Source organism: Ips typographus, linkage group LG2, assembly GCF_016097725.1.
Source record: "Ips typographus isolate SLU linkage group LG2, UJ_Ityp_2.0, whole genome shotgun sequence".
Taxonomy (NCBI): Eukaryota; Metazoa; Arthropoda; class Insecta; order Coleoptera; family Curculionidae; genus Ips; species Ips typographus.
The window spans coordinates 7954626-7978390 of NC_138423.1; the positions used below are offsets into that span (position 1 = coordinate 7954626).

The 23765-nt window shown below is 34.1% G+C and overlaps 1 protein-coding gene and 1 long non-coding RNA gene across 2 annotated transcripts in view; one reads left to right on the forward strand and one right to left on the reverse strand.

Moving 5' to 3' along the window:
• The window catches only part of LOC145740650 (uncharacterized), a 43235-nt gene that overhangs the window by 11641 nt on the left and 7829 nt on the right, over positions 1–23765 (reverse strand). The window contains exon 2 of the mRNA XM_081996259.1: positions 3087–3284. Within this exon, the coding sequence (XP_081852385.1) occupies positions 3087–3284 (198 nt within the window). The remainder of the gene's footprint in view (positions 1–3086; positions 3285–23765) is intronic.
• Positions 9647–23765, forward strand: part of LOC145740652 (uncharacterized) — a 28630-nt gene continuing 14511 nt past the window's right edge. The window contains exon 1 of the long non-coding RNA XR_014181499.1: positions 9647–10296. This is a non-coding gene — a long non-coding RNA (uncharacterized LOC145740652). The remainder of the gene's footprint in view (positions 10297–23765) is intronic.

Here is a 23765-nt window from a genome sequence, read left to right on the forward strand (position 1 = left end):
GTGAGAAAATTACTGTTTAAAGCACATTTTTGGAATCCTCATTAAATTTCCTATCTAACAGCATTAAAAAATACTACAAAATTTGGTACAATCAGGGAGCAAAGCGGTGTCAAAGTTTGAGTTGTCAGAAACATAGTGTGAAAGAACAGTCAGAGACAAAATAGCCTGTAAAACCCACTTGGAGTGAGAAAATGTCTGTTTTAAGCACATTTCTGGAATCCTCATTAAATTTCCTATCCAATACTATAAAAAATCACTACAAAATTTGGTACAGTCAGGGATCAAAGCGTTGTCAAAGTTTGAGCTGCCAGAAACGCAATTTGAAAAAACAGTCAGAGACAAAATATCCTGTAAAACTTACTTGAAGTGAGAAAATTACTGTTTAAAGCACATTTTTGGAATCCTCATTAAAATTACTATCTAAAACATGAAAAAACACTACAAAATTTGGTATAGTCAGGGAGCAAAGCGGTGTCAAAGTTTGAGTTGTCAGAAACACAGTTTGAAAGAACAGTCAGAGACAAAATAGCCTGTAAAACCCACTTGGAGTGAGAAAATGTCTGTTTTAAGCACATTTCTGGAATCCTCATTAAATTTCCTATCTAACAACATAAAAAGCACTACAAAATTGGGTACAGTCAAGGAGCAAAGCGTTGTCAAGGTTTGAGTTGCCAGAAACACAGTTTGAAAGGACACTTACGGACAAAATTGTCTGTAAAATCCAATTGCAGGGAGAAATTTACTGTTTTAAGCACATTTTTCGAATCCTCATTAAATTTCCTATCCAATAATATAAAAAAACACTTCAAAATTTGGTACAGTCAGGGATCAAAGCGTTGTCAAAGTTTGAGCTGCCAGAAACGCAATTTGAAAAAACAGTCAGAGACAAAATTGCCTGTAAAACCCACTTGGAGAGAAAATTACTGTTCTAAGTACATTTTTGGAATCCTCATTAAATTTCCTATCTAACAGCATTAAAAAATACTACAAAATTTGGTACAATCAGGGAGCAAAGCGGTGTCAAAGTTTGAATTGTCAGAAACATAGTGTGAAAGAACAGTCAGAGACAAAATAGCCTGTAAAACCCACTTGGAGTGAAAAATGTCTGTTTTAAGCACATTTCTGGAATCCTCATTAAATTTCCTATCTAAGAACATAAAAAGCACTACAAAATTTGGTACAGTCAAGGAGCAAAGCGTTGTCAAGGTTTGAGTTGCCAGAAACACAGTTTGAAAAGACACTTACGGACAAAATTGTCTGTAAAATCCAATTTCAGGGAGAAAATTACTGTTCTAAGCACATTTTTGGAATCCTCATTAAATTTCCTATCTAACAGCATGAAAAAACACTACAAATTTTGGTACAATCAGGGAGCAAAGCGGTGTCAAAGTTTGAATTGTCAGAAACATAGTGTGAAAGAACAGTCAGAGACAAAATAGACCGTAAAACCCACTTGGAGTGAGAAAATTACTGTTTTAAGCACATTTTTGTAATCCTCATTAAATTTCCTATCTAACAGCATGAAACACTACAAAATTTGGTACAGTCAGGGAGCAAAGTGGTGTCAAAGTTTAAATTGCCAGAAACACAGTTTAAAAGAACAGTCAGAGACAAAATAGCCCATAAAACCCACTTAGAGTGAGCAAATTACTGTTTTAAGCACATTTTTGGAATCCTCATTAAATTTCTTATCCAATAACATAAAAAACACTACAAAATTTGGTACAGTCAGGGAGCAAAGCGGTGTCAAAGTTTGAGTTGTCAGAAACACAGTTTGAAAGAACAGTCAGAGACAAAATAGCCTGTAAAACCCACTTGGAGTGAGAAAATTACTGTTCTAAGCACATTTTTGGAATCCTCATTAAATTTCCTATCTAACAGCATTAAAAAATACTACAAAATTTGGTACAATCAGGGAGCAAAGCGGTGTCAAAGTTTGAATTGTCAGAAACATAGTGTGAAAGAACAGTCAGAGACAAAATAGCCTGTAAAACCCACTTGGAGTGAGAAAATGTCTGTTTTAAGCACATTTCTGGAATCCTCATTAAATTTCCTATCTAACAACATAAAAAGCACTACAAAATTTGGTACAGTCAAGGAGCAAAGCGTTGTCAAGGTTTGAGTTGCCAGAAACACAGTTTGAAAAGACACTTACGGACAAAATTGTCTGTAAAATCCAATTTCAGGGAGAAAATTACTGTTCTAAGCACATTTTTGGAATCCTCATTAAATTTCCTATCTAACAGCATGAAAAAACACTACAAATTTTGGTACAATCAGGGAGCAAAGCGGTGTCAAAGTTTGAATTGTCAGAAACATAGTGTGAAAGAACAGTCAGAGACAAAATAGACCGTAAAAACACTTGGAGTGAGAAAATTACTGTTTTAAGCACATTTTTGTAATCCTCATTAAATTTCCTATCTAACAGCATGAAACACTACAAAATTTGGTACAGTCAGGGAGCAAAGTGGTGTCAAAGTTTAAATTGCCAGAAACACAGTTTAAAAGAACAGTCAGAGACAAAATAGCCCATAAAACCCACTTAGAGTGAGCAAATTACTGTTTTAAGCACATTTTTGGAATCCTCATTAAATTTCTTATCCAATAACATAAAAAACACTACAAAATTTGGTACAGTCAGGGAGCAAAGCGGTGTCAAAGTTTGAATTGTCAGAAACACAGTTTGAAAGAACAGTCAGAGACAAAATAGCCTGTAAAACTCACTTGGAGTGAGAAAATGACTGTTTTAAGCACATTTTTCCGATCCTCATTAAATTTCCTATCCGATAACCTGAAAGAATACTACAAAACTTGGTACAGTCAGGGAGAAAAACGGTGTCAAAGTTTGACCTGCCAGAAACACAATATTTGTAATTTACCGGTCAAATTTTCCTGGTAAAATAAAATATTTACTTTACCGGTAATTTACCCATCATTAATGAAAAGTAATTGTACAGTTAAGTTAAGCATATACCTTTATTTTTTGACACTTACCATACAGATTAAATGGCTAAAAAGCACATTTATAACACTTGCGTATTAAAAGAACACACACAATATACCAACCACGAAACCAATGGACTTACCATTATCTACAGCAGGATCGTCGTATCGACACGACCTAAAGATGTACTTTCTGCAAAGGCCTCGTATTCCGGGGGCGGAAAAACAGCAAAACAGAATGATAATAGTCAAAACTGCAATCATGACCAATAAAGTGGCAAAACCTTGGTTGGGGTTTTGGACGGGGGTGCTTTTGCCCATTGCGCCACTCGCTCGGGCTTCTGCAAAAAAAAAACGATTTTAAAAATAGCATCGGAACAATGGAAATAAATATTTTCGTTTTTAACCTGGTTATAGTTACTAAACGTTTGGAAAATAGATTTTTTCTAGGTAAGTCAGTTTATGCGAGAAATTATTTTTGGCAGTTGGGAATTATTTCCAGTGACGAGTGATTTATCTGCTCTGCTAGCAGTCTCGAGTCGTTTACAGTTGATATACAGTCGACGTAATCTGCGTTTACGTTTTCTTTTTAGGCAGGTAATTTTTCTTAAACAAATATTTGGAATCCTCATTAAATAACATAAAAAAAATACTACAAAATTTGGTTCAGTCAGGGAACCAAGCGGTGTTAAAACTTGAGCTGACAGAACCAAAGTTCAAAAAGACACAGGGACAAAATTGCCTGAAAAACCCACTTGGAGTGAGATAATTACTGTTTTAAGCACATTTTTCGAATCCTTATTAAATTTCCTATCCAATAACATTAAAAAACACTACAAAATGTGGTACAGTCAGGAAGCAAAACAGTGTCAAAGTTTGAGCTGCCAGAAACACAGTTTAAAAAAACAGTCAAAAACAAAATTGCCTGAAAAACCCACTTGGGAGTGAGAAAATTACTGTTTTAAGCACATTTTTGGAAATTTCATTAAATTTCCTATCCAATAACTTAAAAAAACACCACTAAATTTGGTACAGTCAGGGAGCAGAACGGTGTCAAAGTTAGAGTTGTCAAAAACACAGTTCGAAAATACACTAGGGACAAAATAGCCTGTAAAACCCACTTGGAGTGAGAAAATTACTGTTTTAAGCACATTTTTGAAATCCTAATTAAATTTCCTATCCAATAACATGAAAAACACTACAAAATTTAGTACAGTCAGGAAGAAAAGTGTTGTCAAAGATTGAGCTGCCAGAAACACAGTTTGAAAAACAGTCAAAGACAAAATTGCCTGTAAAACCCACTTGGGGTGAGAAAATTACTGTTTTAAGCGTATTTTTGGAATCCTCATTAAATTTCCTATACAATAACATAAAAACACTACAAAATTTGCTACAGTCAGAGAACCAAACGGTGTCAAAGTTTGAGCTGCCAGAACCACAGTTCGAAAAGACACTTAGGGACAAAATTGTTTGAAAAACCCAATTGAAGTGAGAAAATTACTGTTTTAAGCACATTTTTGGAATTCTCATTGAATTTCCTATCCAATAACATAAGAAAACACACTACAAAGTTTGGTACAGTCAGGGAACCAAGCGGTGTCAAAGTTTGAGCTGCCAGAACCACAGTTTGAAAAGACACTTAGGGACAAAATTGCCTGTAAAACCCAATTGAAGTGAGAAAATTACTGCTTTAAGCACCTTTTTGAAATCCTCATTAAATTTCCTATCCAAGAACATGAAAACACACTACAAAATTTGGTACAGTCAGGGAACCAATCGGTGTCAAAGTTTGAGCTGCCAGATTCACAGTTCGAAAAGACACTTAGGGACAAAATTGCTTGAAAAACCCAATTGAAGTGAGAAAATTACTGTTTTAAGCACATTTTTGGAATTCTCATTGAATTTCCTATCCAATAACATAAGAAAACACAGTACAAAGTTTGGTACAGTCAGGGAACCAATCAGTGTCAAAGTTTGAGCTGCCAGAATCACAGTTCGAAAAGACACTTAGGGACAAAATTGCTTGAAAAACCCAATTGAAGTGAGAAAATTACTGTTTTAAGCACATTTTTGGAATCCTCATTAAATTTTCTATCCAATAACATGAAAAACCCTACAGAATTTGGTACAGTCAGGAAACCAAGCGGTGTCAAAGATTGAGCTGCCAGAAACACAGTTTGAAAAACAGTCGAAGACAAAATTGCCTGTAAAACCCACTTGGGGTGAGAAAATTACTGTTTTAAGCGTATTTTTGGAATCCTCATTAAATTTCCTATACAATAACATAAAAACACACTACAAAATTTGGTACAGTCAGGGAACCAAGCGGTGTCAAAGTTTGAACTGCCAGAACCACAGTTCGAAAAGACACTTAGGGACAAAATTGCCTGTAAAACCCAATTGCAGTGAGAAAATTACTGTTTTAAGCACATTTTTGGAATCCTCATTAAATTTTCTATCCAATAACATAAGAAAACACACTACAAAATTTGGTTCAGTCAGGGAATCAAGCGGTGTCAAAGTTTGAGCTGCCAGAACCACAGTTTGTCACTTAGGGACAAAATTGCCTGTAAAACCCACTTGGAGTGAGAAAATTACTGTTTTAAGCACATTTTTCGAATCCTCGAGTCGTTTACATTTGATATACAGTCGACGTAAGGCGTTTACGTTTTTTTTTTTGTTTAGGCAGGTAATTTTTTTCGGAAATTATGAGAAACGTTAGCGGTTTCTTAATTTTCGCGGTTCATTATTTACTTTGGTAAAACAAAATTTAATTAACTTTTCCCGAAATTGCCAGGCGTTTGTTTTTGCTCGTCTAGTGTGAAAATCATAAAAAATGCTAATAGTACCTGTTTTATGTATGTATATTTGAAAAACACGACAGAGACCTCGAGAATCCTGCGGTTTAGTGGGTTTTCTGAAGGATATTGGTTAAACCGTAATATCTAAACAGTTTTTTACTTGAAAAACAAGAATATGTATTGGAACTGTAAATAGAATTCTATCTGCTTATCAACTACAGATAGCCGAGAGGTTTTCAATGTTATTAAAACTTTAAAAAATATTTTTTCAGTTTTTGTTTTGAAGGAGGTTGCAGGCATTCATAATAAACTTTTTCATCAAAAGGGGTTGTTTTCCAGATAAACTTAAAAATGCTTATATTAAAGCAATATACAAAAAAGGTGATAGAACCAGTGAATCAAACTATAGACCAGTGTCCATATTGCCGAATATTAGCAAGATATTTGAAAGAGTTATTTATAACAGATTGTATTCTTTTCTTGAGCGCCAGTCAGTGTTCTCAGACAGGCAGAATGGATTTAGAAAAGGAAAGAATACGATTAGGGCCATATGCCAAGCATTGTCGAATGTGTTTTCTTCGCTAAACAAGAAGAAACATACATTGACGATGTGTCTAGATTTATCAAAAGCTTTCGATACAGTAAATCATCACAAACTATTGGAAAAATTGGAACGATGTGGGATTAGAGGTCGTGCACATGAGCTCATCAAGTCATACTTGACGTGCAGAACCCAGCAGGTAGTAGAACGTGATCATGAAGGACAATTAATAAAATCTAATAAAATTGACATTATTAGGGGGGTTCCACAGGGGTCCATACTGGGACCACTCCTTTATATTATTTGTACAAATGATCTGGTTGCTGTCTCTGGGGAAAACACCGTCTTGTATGCGGATGATACTACGTTAATTTTTAGCCAAAAAAATGGTGAACTTATGTTGATTTCTGTTGAAACAGTTATGGACAGGCTTGATGACTATTTTTGCAATAATGATTTGGTCTTCTTGATCCGCTTAGACTGTGGAGTTCATGTTGGGGAGGTTGCTGCTAGCATGAGTCGGTATTGTTATGCGCTAAGGATAGGGAGGAAAAGAGCGGGAATCGAAGCAGCGTTGACTGCTTATCATGGCTGCATCGACTCTAGAATCAGATATAGCTTGATTTTCTGAGGTAACTCCAGAGATATAAACAGGGTATTTATTTTGCAGAAGCATTGTATTCGAAATATAGATATCAGAGATGAGTCTGATGGAGTCATGTAAGCCTGATGTATTTGTGTGTAACCAAATTTTAACTGTCACTTATTTGTACATTATGGAGTGTGTTATGTTTGTTTTTAGAAATAAGGATTTGTTTGAGGCATGTAGATTGGACCATAGCTATAACACTAGATATGGGTCTAATCTTATTTGCGAAAGATATGTGTTTAGTTTTCTTCAGAGAAATGATCTGGAAAATATCTTCCTGAAAAATAGCGTGAAATGACTTGGAATCGTCTGAAAAGTACTTTTAAACATTTTTTGATTGACAAAGCGTTCTACAATCTTGACGAGTTTTTTAATAGTGACTTGGAGGAGCTAAATTGTTATTCGTAAATCTTGTGACGTATTTTAGTTATTTGTATTGTAATTTTAATTAACGGATTATAAATTATATTAGAATAGAAACATAATAGATATATTATGTTTATATTGTTTTCATGTACTTTGCTTGTATTGTGTGACACTGTTCTACGCCCATTTGGGTTTTGAATAAATAATTATCTATCTATCTATATCTATTGTATCGGGTGTACATAGTGTCATGTCATTATTATCATCCTGAAGATGAGATTTACTCAAATCTCCCTCACCTCCCAGTTGCATGATAATATCATCATAACTGGCATCAGATTCACCCTGACCATTCATTCTAATATTCTAGTAAATAAAGAAAATTTAAATAAATAAGCTTGAATAAAAATTCTATTATAGGGATGCCAAGTTATTTTTAAGGTAAATAACTAAACCTATCTAACTTACTTTCTACCTAAAAATCCTGCTTCTAAATATATCATTGAAACTACAAATATCTTTAATACAAAAGATTACAAACTACTTACAACTAATACTCTTCGTCAAAGAGTCCAAATTGTCCAAAATAAACCGTTAGTTGACCAATCTTCTTTAAAACAAAATCCTTATTTTCAAGACAACAGCATGAAGCCAGTAAAAAATAATTAGGCAGGAGTTAAAGAGAATGGCCGTTTTTAGTAAAAATAATAGGAGACCACCGGAAGATAGTGTACTCGGATGGGGTAGAGGATAATGGGTTAGATTTTCAAATGGGGCAGAAAATAGAAGAAGAAAGGGTAAAAAATGGAAAATATGCTTATGGGACGAGGAAGGAAAGAACCTTGGGGTAAAAAGTGCATTTGGGCAAATTTTTATCTTGCTCCATAAGGGTTTCAATGCACAGCAAATGGTATATTTATACCAAAAGATCTCAATTTAGGTGAAATAAGCACAAAAAAGCACTTTAAAATTTTTCATTTTTCAAAAAAATTGAAAGAATTAGGGGTCTTTTTTGAGTACTTTTTAAGATTCAATATCTCGGTAACGTCAGGAGCTAGAGAGGCCAGTTTTGGCTCATTTTGTAGTGTTTTTTATTCTTTTCTTAATGGCGATTTAGCAAAATCTGTAAGAGTTGAAATAAAAAAAATACTAATATAATTATTATTAATTTTATTATTCAAAAATTGAAAAATGTCATTTTTGCAAAAAATGCAATTTTGGAAATTTTTTATTTTGCTCCAGGAAGGTTCCAATGCACAGCAAAGGGCATATTTATATTATACCAAAGGACCTTAAATTACGTAAAACAAGTACAAAAAAAGCACTTACAATTTTTTATTTTTCAAAAAAATTTAAAGAATGGGAGGGTATAGGGTTTTTTTACAACTTTTTGAAATTCAATATCTCGGTAACATGAAGAGCTAGAGAGGCCAGTTTTGGCTCATTTTGTAGTATTTTTTATCCTTTTTCAAATGGTGTTTTAGTGAAATTTATAAGAGTTTAGATAAAATAGTTACAATCATTCAAAAATTGAAAAAAAGCCATTTTTGCAAAAAGTGCAATTTTGGCAATTTTCTATTTTGCTCCAGGAAGCTCTTTCGGTAACATGAAAGGGCTAGAGAGTCCAGTTTTGTCTCATTTTGTGGTATTTTTTATCCTTTTTCAAATGGTGTTTTAATGAAATCTATAAGGGTTCAAATAAAAAAGTTACAATTATTCAAAAATTAAAAAAATGTCATTTTTGCAAGAAGTGCTATTTTAGAAATGTTTTATTTTGCTCCAGGAAGGTTCCAACGCATAGCAAAGGGGACATTTATATCAAAGGACCTTAAATAAGGTAAAATAAGAACAAAAAAAGCACTTAAAAATTTTTAATTATTAAAAAAAATTGAAAATATGGAGGTGTATTAGGGGTCTTTTTTTACTACTTTTTGAAATTCAATATCTCGGTAACATGAAGAGCTAGAGGGGCCAGAAGGACATTAAATTAGGTAAAGCAAGTACAAAAAGAGCACCTCAAATTTTTTTATTTTTTTAAGAAATTGAAAGGATGAGGGGGTATTAAGGGTCTTTTTTTACTACTTTTTGAAATTCAATATCTCGCTAACATAAAGAGGTAGAGCGGCCATTTTGTAGTATTTTTTATCCTTTTTCTTACGTCGTTTTAATGTAATTCCATAAGAGTTCCAAAAAAGTTACAATCATTCAAAAATGGAAAAAATGTAATTTTTGCAAAAAGTGCAATTTTGACAATTTTGGTAAAACCTTAAATTAGGTGAAATAAGTACAAAAAAAGCACTTTAAAATTTTTAATTTCTCAAAAAATTTAAAGAATTAGGAGTCTTTTTTTAAGTATTTTTTAAGATTCAATATTTCAGTAACGTGAGGAGCTAGAGAGGCGAGTTTTAGCTCATTTTTTTTAGTAGTATTTTTTATCCTTTCTCAAATGGCGGTTTAGCGAAATTGATAGGAGTTGAAATAAAAAAGTTACAACCTATCAAAAATACAAAAAATAACTATTTTGATAAAAAATTGGAATAATGCCATTTTTTGTCAACATTTTTTTTGGCTCCTAAAGGGTTCCAATCTCGGGAGAGTATAATGCCCATCAGGCCGAAACAGCCCGAGAGATAGCTTATTGTATACATTAGGTTCTCTCTCACGTCCTTGGTACATAAATAGCTATAACATCCTATCTGGTAATACGTGATTGTACACATACAAAGCTACCATTCATTTTACCTACTAGTTTCACAGGTATTTTTATACTCCCCATTACGAATAGCTATAATTAAGCGTTAAAGGAACAACAATGTGGCTAGTTTGATTTATTTTGGCAGGCACAGTGATTGTACTAACTTTTTATTGCACATAATTATTGTGAATCATAACCTTGCGGATATCGTGTTTACTGTTGTTTTATGAGCGACAAAACAATTTAAAGAGCAGCATTGCCTTGTGCACATCAGCATGGAAATACATTTATTTTCAACCAGGTATGTAATAACGTTATTTCTTATGTGTAACCCAGGTGGAAAGATGAAAATTACCTGCTTTTACTTTCCAACCGGGTGGAAAGTACTCACTTTCCACCCGGGTTAATGTCAATATGCGTTTTGTCATATCTGGGCTTACTTTTTGTAGTTAAGAGACTGTGCCGCCACCTCTGCAACAGCTCGCAGCTCAGGTGATGATGAGTAACATCTGCGTCTTCAGAAATCTCCATGTTAAAAGCACTTTAAGAAACGTTTCAGCTCAAAATATTAAAGACAGAATAGCACAATAATGACGTTGTCAAAATTGTAAACAAAATACCAGTCGTTTATTATGGTTGAAGTCATAACTACTCGTGCACCTATACTACCTTATTGTTAGAGACTATTAGCAATCAATATTTCAACTGAATGATTTATTAGAAGATCTATGAGATTTTAATAAATGGTTGAAAATAAAATAGTATACAAACCACGGTAGAAAGTTTAGTTTCTGTCTCGAGATAAAGTTCACCTCTACCTAATTTCTCGACAGAGAATTCAAACACTTTCCACCTGAGTATGTAATATACTATTGTTTTTGTGACCACACTTTCCATTCACTAAGATTATTATTAACATGTTTACGATCACCATTTTTAAATTTACCCACTTTTTTTAATAGTTATTTATAATAATAATATGTATTTATTTGGCATAACAGCTATCCAATAAACAACTAAAAAAGTATACAATGCAAAAAAAAATGACTTATACAAAACACAGATAGAAAAAATACATTTATAAGTGAAACCGTCACTAAACACTACACTGCTCTAAAACATGTCTTCTGATCATTATCTTAAAACTACACAGTTGATCAGAGTCCCTAATTTTTTGTGGCAACATGTTGAATTTATACAATCCCTTATACAACACAGAATTCAACATTTGACTAGAACGACATTTTTCCATCAATACAAAATTTGAACAATTTCTTGAGCCATAACACAACATTGTGTGTTCAGCATGGAGTACCACAGGGAACTGTCTTGGGGCCATTGAAATTTAATATCTCGGTAACATGAAGAGCTAGACAGGCCAGTTTTGGCTCATTTTGTAGTTTTTTTTTTAGTTATTTTTCTAATGGCCTTCTAGTGAAATCTGTAAGAGTTCAAATAAAAAAGTTACAATCATTCAAAAATTGAAAAAATGTAATTTTTGAAAAAAGTGCATATTCGGCAATTTTTTATTTTGCTCCAGGAAGGTTCCAATGCACAGCAAAAGGCATATTTATACCAAAGGACCTTAAATGGGGTAAAATAAGTACAAAAAAAGTACTTTGACATTTTCATTTTTCAAAAAAATTTAAAGAATGTGGGGGTATTAGAGGTCTTTTTTTACTACTTTTTGAAACTCAATATCTCGGTAACATGCAGAGCGAGAGAGGCCAGTTTTGGCTCATTTTGTAGTATTTTTTGTCTTCTTTTTAGTTGTCTTTGGCGTTTAAGTGAAATCTATAAGAGTTCAAATAAAAAAGTTACAATCATTCAAAAATTGAAAAATGCAATTTTTACAAAAAGTGCAATTTTGCTCCAGGAAGGTTGCAATGCACAACAAAGGGCATATTTATACCAAAGAACGTTAAATTAGGTAAATTAAGTACAACTTGCACTTTAAAATTTTTAATTTTTCAAAAAAGTTTAAACAAAGGTGGGGTATTAGAGGTCTTTTTTTGACTACTCTTTTTTAAATTCAATATCTCGGTAACATGAAGAGCTAGAGAGGCCAGTTTTGGCTCATTTTGTAGTATTTTTTATCCTTTTTCTAATGTCTTTTTAATGAAATTTATAAGAGTTCAAATAAAAAAGTTACACTCAGTCAAAAATTGAAAAAATTCGATTTTTACAAAAAGTGCACTTTCGGAAATTTTTTTATTTTGCTCCATGAAGGTTCCAATGCACAGCAAAAGGCATATTTATACCAATGGACCTTAAATGAGGTGAAATAAGTACAAAAAAAATATTTTAAAAAATTTTAATTTTTCAAAAAAATTTATAGAATGTGGGCTTATTAGAGGTCTTTTTTTACTACTTTTTGAAACTCAATTTCTCGGTAACATGAAGAGCTAGAGAGGCTAGTTTTGGCTCATTTTGTAGTGTTTTTTGTCCTCTTTTTAATGGCGGTTAAGTGAAATCTATAAGAGTTCAAATAAAAAAGTTACACTCATTCAAAAATTGAAAAAATGCGATTTTTACAAAAAGTGCAATTTTGCTCCAGGAAGGTTGCAATGCACAACAAAGGGCATATTTATACCAAAGAACGTTAAATTAGGTAAATTAAGTACAAAAAAACCACTTTAAAATTTTTAATTTTTCAAAAAAGTTTAAACAATGGTGGAGTATTAGAGGTCTTTTTTTGACTACTATTTTAAATTCAATATCTCGGTAACATGAAGAGCTAGAGAGGCCAGTTTTGGCTCATTTTGTAGTAGTTTTTATCCTTTTTCAAATGGCGTTTTAATGAAATCTATAAGAGTTCAAATTAAAAAGTTACAATCATTCAGAAATTGAAAAAATGTAATTTTTGCAAAAAGTGCACTTTCGGCAATTTTTTATTTTGCTCCAGGAAGGTTCCAATTCACAGCAAAAGGCATATTTATACCAAAGAACCTTAAATTAGTACTACTATTAAATATACTTTACAATTTTTCTTTTTTCAAAAAGATTGAAAGAATGGGGAGGTATTTGGGGTCTATTTTACTACTTTTTGAAATTCAATATCTCGGTAACATGAAGAGCTAGAGAGCAATACACCGTTGAAAAAAAAAATCAACAGAATTAAATGACGTAAATATATATAGGGTGTTCCATTTAAAAAAATATAACTTGTAGACTTAAATCGCTACGTAACTATGTAAGACTCATAATTCGATTCGAAAATAATTGCCAAGCCATTACAAACATTATCATGAACATTGTAACCCTTGAATCGCCTGCAGTGTTTAAAAGTCACGCAAATAAAGCAGAACCGTCATTTTTGGCGATTGTCATATAACCGTTATTTTAAAAAAATAGCTATTTATATAACCAGTTACGAAAAGTGCGATTTTGTGTAACGAATGAATGTTTGCAGGACGAGCAAAGCGAGTTCCTGCAATTTGAATGAGTTACACAATTAGACATTTTCGAAACGTGTTGCATACATGATTTTTTCTAATTTTGACCAAAAAAGCGGTAAAACCATCTTTTAAAGTGATTTAACACAAATATTCACTTTCATAGCACCTTGTATAAACTGTGACAACGACATGTTATGATGGATGTCGCCCATATGTTTCTACGGAAATGCATAAAAACAGGGAGTGATGAAATGAACTTTTCATAACTAGTTACATAAAGTGATTCGTAACTAGTTACGAAAAGTAAAACGTTTTGTCACTCTAATCACTTTTGAAAAGTGTCACTTTATATGCCAAAATTAGAAAAAAATATTTTTTTAATTGAAACAATTTACAAAAAAAACCAACCAATATAAATTTTCTGAATTTCATTTTGTATATTTTACCGTTTCTTGTGAAGGACTTCAAGTTTACTAAACCTGTTTTAACCTACTAGTAAAACACTTCATAACATTGTTCATATGCAAAATTATTAATGATGGGATGATTTATTGATAAATTTAACGATGTATTCGTTAAACTGTCTTAACAAATAAGTGTTCCAACATTAATCTAGTTATTTTCCGCATTAGTCGAACCATTATACAGCCTTACTCCGATTTGTTAAATCGATACAGGCAGCCAAAGTTCCTGTTCCTGGCAGCGTTCCAAATTTTCACGGGCTAATGCTGTTGACTTTTCGTATAATCACGAATATGATTTACATATTAACTTGCATCTTTTATTAGAAAGCAAACCTTTGTTGAAATAATGTTATTAAAATATAACAGTTATTGCAAAAATTGGCACAAAACACAACCGTTATTGCAATTATTTTTATATTTACAGTCAAGAACTTTCTTAATAATTGTTGTTTCTGTTGAAATTGTTCTCAATTTTACTTTCCACACTGTCAACATATTTGTCTTTAAGTATGGGAATCTCGCAAACGGTAAGAGTATCAAATTTTGTCATTCTGACGCTAAAATTGTTGGGAATGTCAAAACATTTAAATTTAAAGAGTTTATTGATGTTTTGACTAAAAGCTAAACTGGCAATTTTAAAACATTGGCACTGTCAAAACTGTCATTTTTAACATTTCATAAAAAATATAAAAGCTTGATGTACAGGGTGTCTCATTATAAACGGCTTCCCTTTAACTTTTTTGTTTATAATTTTAGAAAAAAATGTTTATGAGTTATTTAGTAAAAACTGGTTTGATGCAACAAATTTTCAAATCAGTTGAAATTGTGGTTTGAAATTTGAGCACCCTGTAACTTGATTATTTTTGAGAGTTCAGAGAGGTTGAACCACTCAAATTAACCGTCTTGAGCTCCTCTTTCCAGTGAAGTAAAGCAGAAAAATCTATCTTAAAAATTACGTACTGGGTGGCCAAAAAATCTGAATCACTACAATTTTTATGCACCCCCTGTATAGTAGCAGCACTGACGACCTGTAAAAGTTCCAGCGATCAGTTTAGCAGTTCTTTGCAAACATATTTGCTCTGTTTAAAATTTTTCGTAACTTTCACCGTTTCTGAGTTATTTAGTAAAAACTGGTTTGATGTAACAAATTTTACAATCAGTTGAGATTGTGGTTTGAAATTTGAGCACCCTGTAACTGGATTATTTTTGAGAGTTCAGAGAGGTTGAACCACTCAAATTAACCGTCTTGAGCTCCTCTTTCCAATGATGTAAAGCAAAAAAATCTATCTTAAAAATTACGTACTGGGTAGCCAAAAAATCTGAATCACGACAATTTTTATGCACACCCTGTATAGTAGCAGCACTGACGGCCTGTAAAACTTCCAGGGATGAGTTTAGTAGTTCTTTGCGAACATTTTTGCTCTGTTTAAAATTTTTCGTAAGTTTTCCCGTTTCTGAGTTACCTAGTAAAAACTGGTTTGATACAACAAATCTTACAATCAGTTGAAATTTGAGCACCCTGTAACTTGATTATTTTTGAGAGTTCAGAAAAGTTGAACCACTCAAAATAACCGCCTTGAGCTCCCCTTTCCAATGATGTAAAGCAAAAAAATCTATCTTAAAAATTGCGTACTGGGTGGCCAAAAAATCTGAATCACTACAATTTTTATGCACACCCTGTATAGTAGCAGCACTGACGGCCTGTAAAACTTCCAGTGATGAATTTACGGTTTTTTTGCAAACATTTTTGCTCTGTCTAAAATTTTTCGTAACTTTTACCGTTTCTGAGTTATTTAGTAAAAACTGGTTTGATGCAACAAATCTTACAATCAGTTGAACTTTGAGCACCCTGTAACTTGATTATTTTTGAGAGTTCAGAGAGGTTGAACCACTCAAATTAACCGTCTTGAGCTCGTCTTTCCAATGATGTAAAGCAAAATATTCTATCTTAAAAATTGCGTACAGGGTGGTACAATTTGTGATACTATGTATTATAAACGAGCTATAATAATTTGGATTATTTCAAAACAACCATGACAGTTTTCACACTTTCCAACGAGTGGGCCTGCCAGAAAAATAATTGCTGTTGACCGCCCAAAAAATAATAAATAATATTAAATTAGCTTAAATACTTGTGATAAGTATCCGTACTGACAAAATGAATTTCGATTGAAGTAGATAACGAAACGTTTTAGTATTTATGCGCAATGGTGCTAACACAGATTTTGATGTTTATTATTTTGCTAGTAATAACCAGACTTTTACAAGACGTTTAACGATTTCTTTGCTAATAAAACAGTCAATACTTTATAGTAATTTTTGATTTAAACGCTTTTTACACAAACTTCAAGTTATGTCTGTTTTTATTTTTAATAAAAAACATTGCCCCAATCTGTGAAGATAAATTGGTTGTTTCCTGGGAGATTTACCAGCCTTAGCTAAGGCAGACACGAGCCAAAAATACTAATAGAAATATTCTCGGGGCCAATGGCAACTTACGAGTCATTATACCTGTTCCAATGTTGACTTTTCGTGTGATTTTACCACTTTGCGCTTTAACAACATCAATAACGTTCTAGAATGGGATTTTACCTCAATATTTACAATTTCAGAGCTGTAACCTGTGAATTGCTGAATTACTGGCTCAAATTGTGTTTCATTGTATTTTCAGCCACTTATTTTAATGTGGTTTTTTCAAACTGAAGGCTGTTTAAGGAAATTATGCATTGCAGTCTTGGATTTTAGGTTCAATTTACTGTCTTTACAGCATATTTGTGGCCTGTAACCGCTGAATTGCCGAATTACTAGCTCAAATTGTGTTTTATTGCATTTTCAACCACTTCACTTACATTTAAATGTGTTTGTTTGTAGTCTGTGGGTTGTTTAACAAAAATATGTAGTAGAGCTCTGGATTTAGGTTGAATTTACTGTCTTCACAGCAAATTTCAGAATTGTAACCTGTGAATTGCTGAATTACTGGCTCAAATTGTGTTTCATTGCATTTTAAGCCACTTTACTTATTTTAATGTGGTTTTTGCAAACTGAAGGCAGTTTAAGGAAAATATGCATTACACTCTTGGATTTTAGGTTCAGTTTACTGTCTTCACAGCATATTTGTGGCCTGTAACCCCTGAATTGCCGAATTACTAGCTCAAATTGTGTTTTATTCTATTTTCAGCCACTTCACTTACATTGCAATGTGTTTTTTTGCAGTCTGTGGGTTGTTTAACAAAAATATGTAGTACAGCTCTGGATTTTAATGTGGTTTTTGCAAACTGAGGTCTGTTTAAGGAAATTATGCATTAAAGTCTTGGATTTTAGGTTCAATTTACTGTCTTCACAGCATATTTGTGGCCTGTAACCCCTGAATTGGCGAATTACTAGCTCAAATTGTGTTTTATTCTATATTCAGCCACTTCTCTTACATTTCAATGTGTATTTTGTAGTATGTGGGTTGTTTAAAAAAAATATGTAGTACGGCTCTGGATTTAGGTTCAATTTACTGTCTTCACAGCAAATTTCAGAACTGTAACCTGTGAATTGCTGAATTACTGGCTCAAATTGTGTTTCATTGCATTTTCAGCCACTTTACTTATTTTAATGTGGTTTTTGCAAACTGAAGGCAGTTTAAGGAAAATGTGCATTACAGTCTTGGATTTTAGGTTCAATTTACTGTCTTCACAGCATATTTGTGGCCTGTAACCCCTGAATTGCCGAATTACTAGCTCAAATTGTGTTTTATTCTATTTTCAGCCACTTCTCTTACATTTCAATGTGTTTTTTTGTAGTCTGTGGGTTGTTTAAAAAAAATATGTAGTACAGCTCTGGATTTAGGTTCAATTTACTGTCTTCACAGCAAATTTCAAAGATGTAACCTGTGAATTGGCAAATTACTCGCTCAAATTGTGTTTCATTGCATTTTCAGCCACTTTACTTATTTTAATGTGGTTTTTGCAAACTGAAGGCAGTTTAAGGAAAATGTGCATTACAGTCTTGGATTTTAGGTTCAATTTACTGTCTTCACAGCATATTTGTGGCCTGTAACCCCTGAATTGCCGAATTACTAGCTCAAATTGTGTTTTATTGCATTTTCAACCACTTCACTTACATTTAAATGTGTTTTTTTGTAGTCTGTGGGTTGTTTAACAAAAATATGTAGTACAGCTCTGGATTTTAATGTGGTTTTTGCAAACTGTGGGCTGTTTAAGGAAATTATGCATTACAGTCTTGAATTGAATTTTAGGTTCAATTTCCTGTTTTTACAGTACGTTTCAGGCCTATACCCCGAAATGCCGAATTACTAGCTCAAATTGTGTTTTATTGCATTTTCAGGCAATTACTTACATTTCAATGTGTTTTTTTGCAGTCTGTGGGTTGTTTAAGAAAAATATGTAGTACAGCTCTGGATTTAGGTTCAATTTACTGTCTTCACAGCAAATTTCAGAACTGTAACCTATAAATTGGCAAATTACTGGCTCAAATTGTGTTTCATTGCATTTTCAGCCACTTTACTTATTTTAGTGTGGTTTTTGCAAACTGAGGGCTGTTTAAAGAAAATATGCATTACAGTCTTGGATTTTAGGTTCAATTTACTGTCTTCACAGCATATTTGTGGCCTGTATGCGCTTAAACAACATCAATAACGTTCTAGAATGGGGTTTTACCTCAATAAAGAAAAAAACACGCTTTTAGTACGGCAATGTTGAAAATAATAACAAAGATCCGTTTTACTGCCGCCGTTTCGATATTGGAGCGAAATCAAACTTTTATTGCTGCAGCATTTTGTTATTCGAACAATAACGTACCGATTTCCAAGAGAAACAAACAGACATATTAGAATTGAGGCTGAGAAAGTTATTTGAGGACCCATTTTCTAGGTTAATGTTAGTTTTTGCATCATGCATCTAAAACTGACTATAAGTTTATTGTTGTTACTTTTTTATAATTTTTTCAACGAAGCTATAGTGCTTTGTAAGCAGTTTTTAATGATTTATACTAAATATTTTACTTTACCAGGAAAATTTGGCCGGTAAATTACTGGTAAATTACAAATATTGTGTTTCTGGCAGTTCAAAGTTTGACACTGTTTTTCTACTTGACTGTACCAAGTTTTGTAGTGTTTTTTCAGGTTATCGGATAGGAAATTTAATGAGGATTCGAAAAATGTGCTTAAAACAGTAATTTTCTTGCTCCAAAAAGTTTTGACAGGTGATTTTGTCTCTGATTGTCCTTTAAACCGTGTTCAAATTTCAGACCACAACTTCAACTGATAATTTATTGCACCAAACCAGTTTTTCTTAAATAACTTAAAAACGGTAAAAGTTACAAAAAAATTGCAGGAGACCAAAAAGGATCCTAATCAACTCCTTAACCCAACACCAAGTTTGTAGGACCGTTTTTGCTTCCAGTATACAGGGTGTGCAAGAAAATTATGGTGGTTCATTATTTTTGTCATCCTGTATGCAATTTTTAAGATTTTGCTCTACACCACTAGAAAGAGGAGCTCAAAACGGTTCTTCTGTGGTTGAAACCACTCTGAACTCCCAAAAATAACTGAGTTCCAGGATGTTCTAATTTGAAACCACAATTTCGACTTCGATTTGAAAATTTGTTGCTTCAAACCAGTTTTTACTAAATAGCTCAGAAACGGTGAAAGTTACGAAAAATTTTGAAGAGAGCAAAAATGTTCGCAGAGAACTGCTAAACTCATCCTTGTAAGTTTTACAGGCCGTCAGTGCTGCTACTATACAGGGGGTGCATGAAAATTGTAGTGATTCAGATTTTTTGGCCATCCTGTACGCAATTTTTAAGATAGAATTTTTTGCATTACATCACTGGAAAAAGGAGCTCAAGACGGTTAATTTGAGTGGTTCAACCTCTCTGAACTCTCAAAAATAATCTAGTTACTGGGTGCGCAAATTTCAAATCACAATTTTAGCTGATTTTATAATTTGTTGCATCAAACCAGTTTTTACTAAATAACTCAAGAACGGTGAAAGTCACGAAAAATTTAAAAGAGAGAAAAAATGTACGTAGAGAACTGCTAAACTCATCCCTGGAAGTTTTACAGGTCGTCAGTGCTGCTACTATACAGGGCGTGCATAAAAATTGTAGTGATTAAGATTTTTTGGCCACCCTGTACGCAATTTTTAAGATATAATTTTTTGCTTTACATTATTGGAAAGAGGAGCTTAAGACGGTTAATTTGAGTGGTTCAACCTCTCTGAACTCGCAAAAATAATCAAGTTACAGGGTGCTCAAATTTCAAATCACAATTTTAACTGATTTGGAAGTTTGTTGCATCAAACCAGTTTTCACTAAATAACTCAGAAACGGTGAAAGTCACGAAAAATTTGAATGAGAGAAAAAATGTTCGCAGAGAACTGCTAAACTAATTTCTGGAAGTTTCACAGTCCGTCAGTGTCCCTATTCTTCATAAATTTACTGGTCAAATTGGAATTTGCTAGTAAATTTGGTAAATTTTCCTGTCACACTGAATTTTACGTAACCTTAACGGTAAATATCCCGTCACGGTAAATTTACGCCAACCGTTATTATAATATATTAATTGAACACTAACTGATACTTTAAAGACTTTTTCATTGTCCCAAAAAAACAATGATTTGATGCCAACTGCCATTAATCAAAAGAAGATTGTCTGTGATTGGTTTATTTCATATTTCACGCTGAAAATTGCCAGTGATTGGTCTATTTCATATTTCACAGTTGCGGAAAGTCTAGAATATCATATTCAGTCGGTGGCAATTATTGGTCACATAACTGTTAAAAAATTAACCAATATCGTTGTAGGAGTAGAAAAAAGGACTTTTTGCGTGTGTTGCATACAACATTTCTTCAAAGTACACACATAATGATTACTCTTTGGAGTTTTACGCATGTCTGCGATGGAGGACACATAACCAATAGGTACTCATTTTACAGACAAATTTTAACACAGATTTTAGTATTAACAGCTTTTTTACTCTTTTTATGTTATTTTTATAGCGACATTAACACACACGATATTGCGGTTGTGTCTATTGTTTTATTGCCGATTTCTGGATTCGTGCCGAAAATTTATGTCTTTTTGATGTCACATTTCAGTCAATGACGTCTGGTTACTTGCTTTTGGCAAATATTCATTAACATCTTCCACACCGGGCGGAAATCATCGACATAAATATTTACTTTCATCGCACACATTATTATGTCTCTGCTATTGATAGCAAGAAGCAAAAGTGTTCGGAAAGTAAATCTGTTCAAAAGTTTTTTAATGTTGAACTAATGTACCAGTTGCTGGCACCAACCAGGAATTTTATGTGGAATCTGTCCTTGATTTCACGTCTATTAAACGTACTGGCGACAGTTCCACGAAAACAAAATGCAATCCATTTCCCCTACTGCGTTTCTATCTTCTTATTAAATTATTCGATGTTGCAGGAAGGAATTCCAATTTAAATGTTTGTGGTGATAGAACGCAGCGTCGGATATCGAAGAATCAAAGGGAAAAAGATTTAGTCGTGACACAAAAGCAAGGATTTTGTTTGAAAGTTTATTTTCGGTGAATTTTTGTGCCGTCTAGGATGCATCCAGAAATAGCCAGGTGACTATTTATAAAACCATTTTTACCAGTGCTTTGTGGGAAAGTGGCCGAACCTTAAGCATTGTGAAAGGTCAGTGTATCTGGTTCACTATGAATTAAAGTTTAAACGGTTTGAATTACATTACTTTCGTTTTTTTTTCTGGTTTTTGCTATATTTTTTACGTCTGACAAGTAATGTTCAAAGATTGTCTTGGAGAGCTTCTCCAGGGATGTTTGAACCACATTCAAAGCCTCAGATTTGGCGGTCTGTTTATACAAAAAGAAGCCGCCAGGGCAGCCCACAGACTGGCAGATGGCAGGTCTCAATATGCTAATTCAAGACTCAGCTGAATCGTGGGGTCATCTCGGGGGCTGGGGGGAGGAGTTGAGGGAGTGCCCGGCACTGTTGATGAAGCAGGATCGGGTGCCTCCAACGCTTCTGTCCAGCGGACCTCTAAATTTTGTAGTACCCGAGAGGAGTACTCGAAACTCTATCCTCCTGTCGCATGGAGACTGATGGCTGGTTTACAGATGGATCCAAAACCGCGACGGAGGCAGGGGCAGGTGTGTATGGTGCGACTTCGGGGACGAGGCTTAGCTTCCCTCTAGGCTGCCACTGTACCATCTTCCAAGCCGAGATCCGATGCGGGGAGTTCATTTTAAACTCACCGCTACGCCGGAAGGATGCCTTAAAAGCTAATTCAACGACGTCTGCGCTGGTGCTGGAGTGTAAGAAGACACTCCTGTAGCTCACGCGGATGGCCAATAAGGTACGTCTAACTTGGGTTCCATGGCATTCCGATGTTAGGGGAAATGAGGAGGCGGACAGATTGGCACTAAGTGGCTCCAAAGGAACTTATTGTAGGACTAGCCGGCGCGGTCGGATCCCCCATTGTGAACCTTCTGGCAAAGCTCCGATATTGCTTGGAAGGAGGCCGGAGGCATGCGGCAATCGCGTTGTCTCATGGGCTTATTTCCAAGAAAAAAGTCAAACTCCCTGATGGAATTATCCAGAAAAGACCTCAGATGTGTGACAGGACTTCTCACGGGTAAAATGAGAAGATACATGCACATTTTGGGTCTGTCACAGAATCCGGTATGTCGCTTGTGTCTGGAGGACAAGGAAACTCCGATACATGTTCTCACACAGTGCCCGGCACTTGCGACGATCAGAAAAGAGCTTTGGGATAAGAGTGTAATCAACCCCTTAGATATTCAAGTCAGCTACTAGCTTGTAATGGATCACAATAGGCTAGAAGTGTCTTCTCCGAAGGGAACCCATCTAACAATATCATGATCATCATCAGAGGTTGGCGGAACTCCAGAAGGCTTAGGAAGGTTGCGGTTGTTATTCTTCTACTCCACGTTCTGCAGTTTTTAAGTTAGTTTTCACTGCATCCAAAGTGTCTTTGACTAGGGCGAAGGAAGTAGGCTGAGGAGTTTTGAGTAACTTTTCAACACATTCAACGAGTTGAAGCAGCTGGGTTATAATGGCATCTTCTTTAAGAAGATTAGTGACAGCTTGCTTGATTTGTGGAGGTGTTGTAGGGGAAGAAACTAAAGCATCAAGGTGTGAGGTTCCGGGATACCTTCTAAACATTTGGACAGCTCTTTAAACTCCTCCAGGTATTATCCTCCAATGTGGTTCTTAAAGCCAACTTTCTCCAAAGACATTAAAAGCTTCTGAAGCATTGACTACTCAGAACAGCCTTCATGCACACAGTGATCAGTTTGTTTTGCAACGAATCCAAATCTTCTGAGAAGTCTTTAACGTCAAAATCTGGAGCTGCAGCAATCTTCCGGACTCTCTGAGCAATATCTTCAATCAATTTCATTTCTTCCTCTGGTCCATATTACCTGAGTGTCTGCAGGTAACCACAAACTAAAGAAACTCCTTTAAAGACTCATTCAGACTCTTCAAAGCAATGACATCTTCTAATGTCTTGGGTTTTACAACTAAATTGGTTAAGTCTAGAGCATTTTGGAGTTGTTGATTTGGCTTGTGGAGGGTTTCAGCCAATGAAAATTGTGCTTCCGGTGGTTTGAGCTGTTTAGACGTGTCGTTAATAGAAATTACGTCAAAGTGATCGATTGTCAATGGATATGAACGGTTGCTGCAATATTTGATTCTAATAAAGCAAAAATAACTGGCAATTTACGTTATACTTTAATCTACGCATTACCCATAATATTCGTGATGAAATCAAATAATTCTATATAAGTTTTAAATTAAAACCTTCGCATTTTTACCGACTTGAAACGAAACGAACATGGAAATGCGGCACGCGAAAGTTGACCCAATTCCTGTTGCCGACTCCGGGCCAAC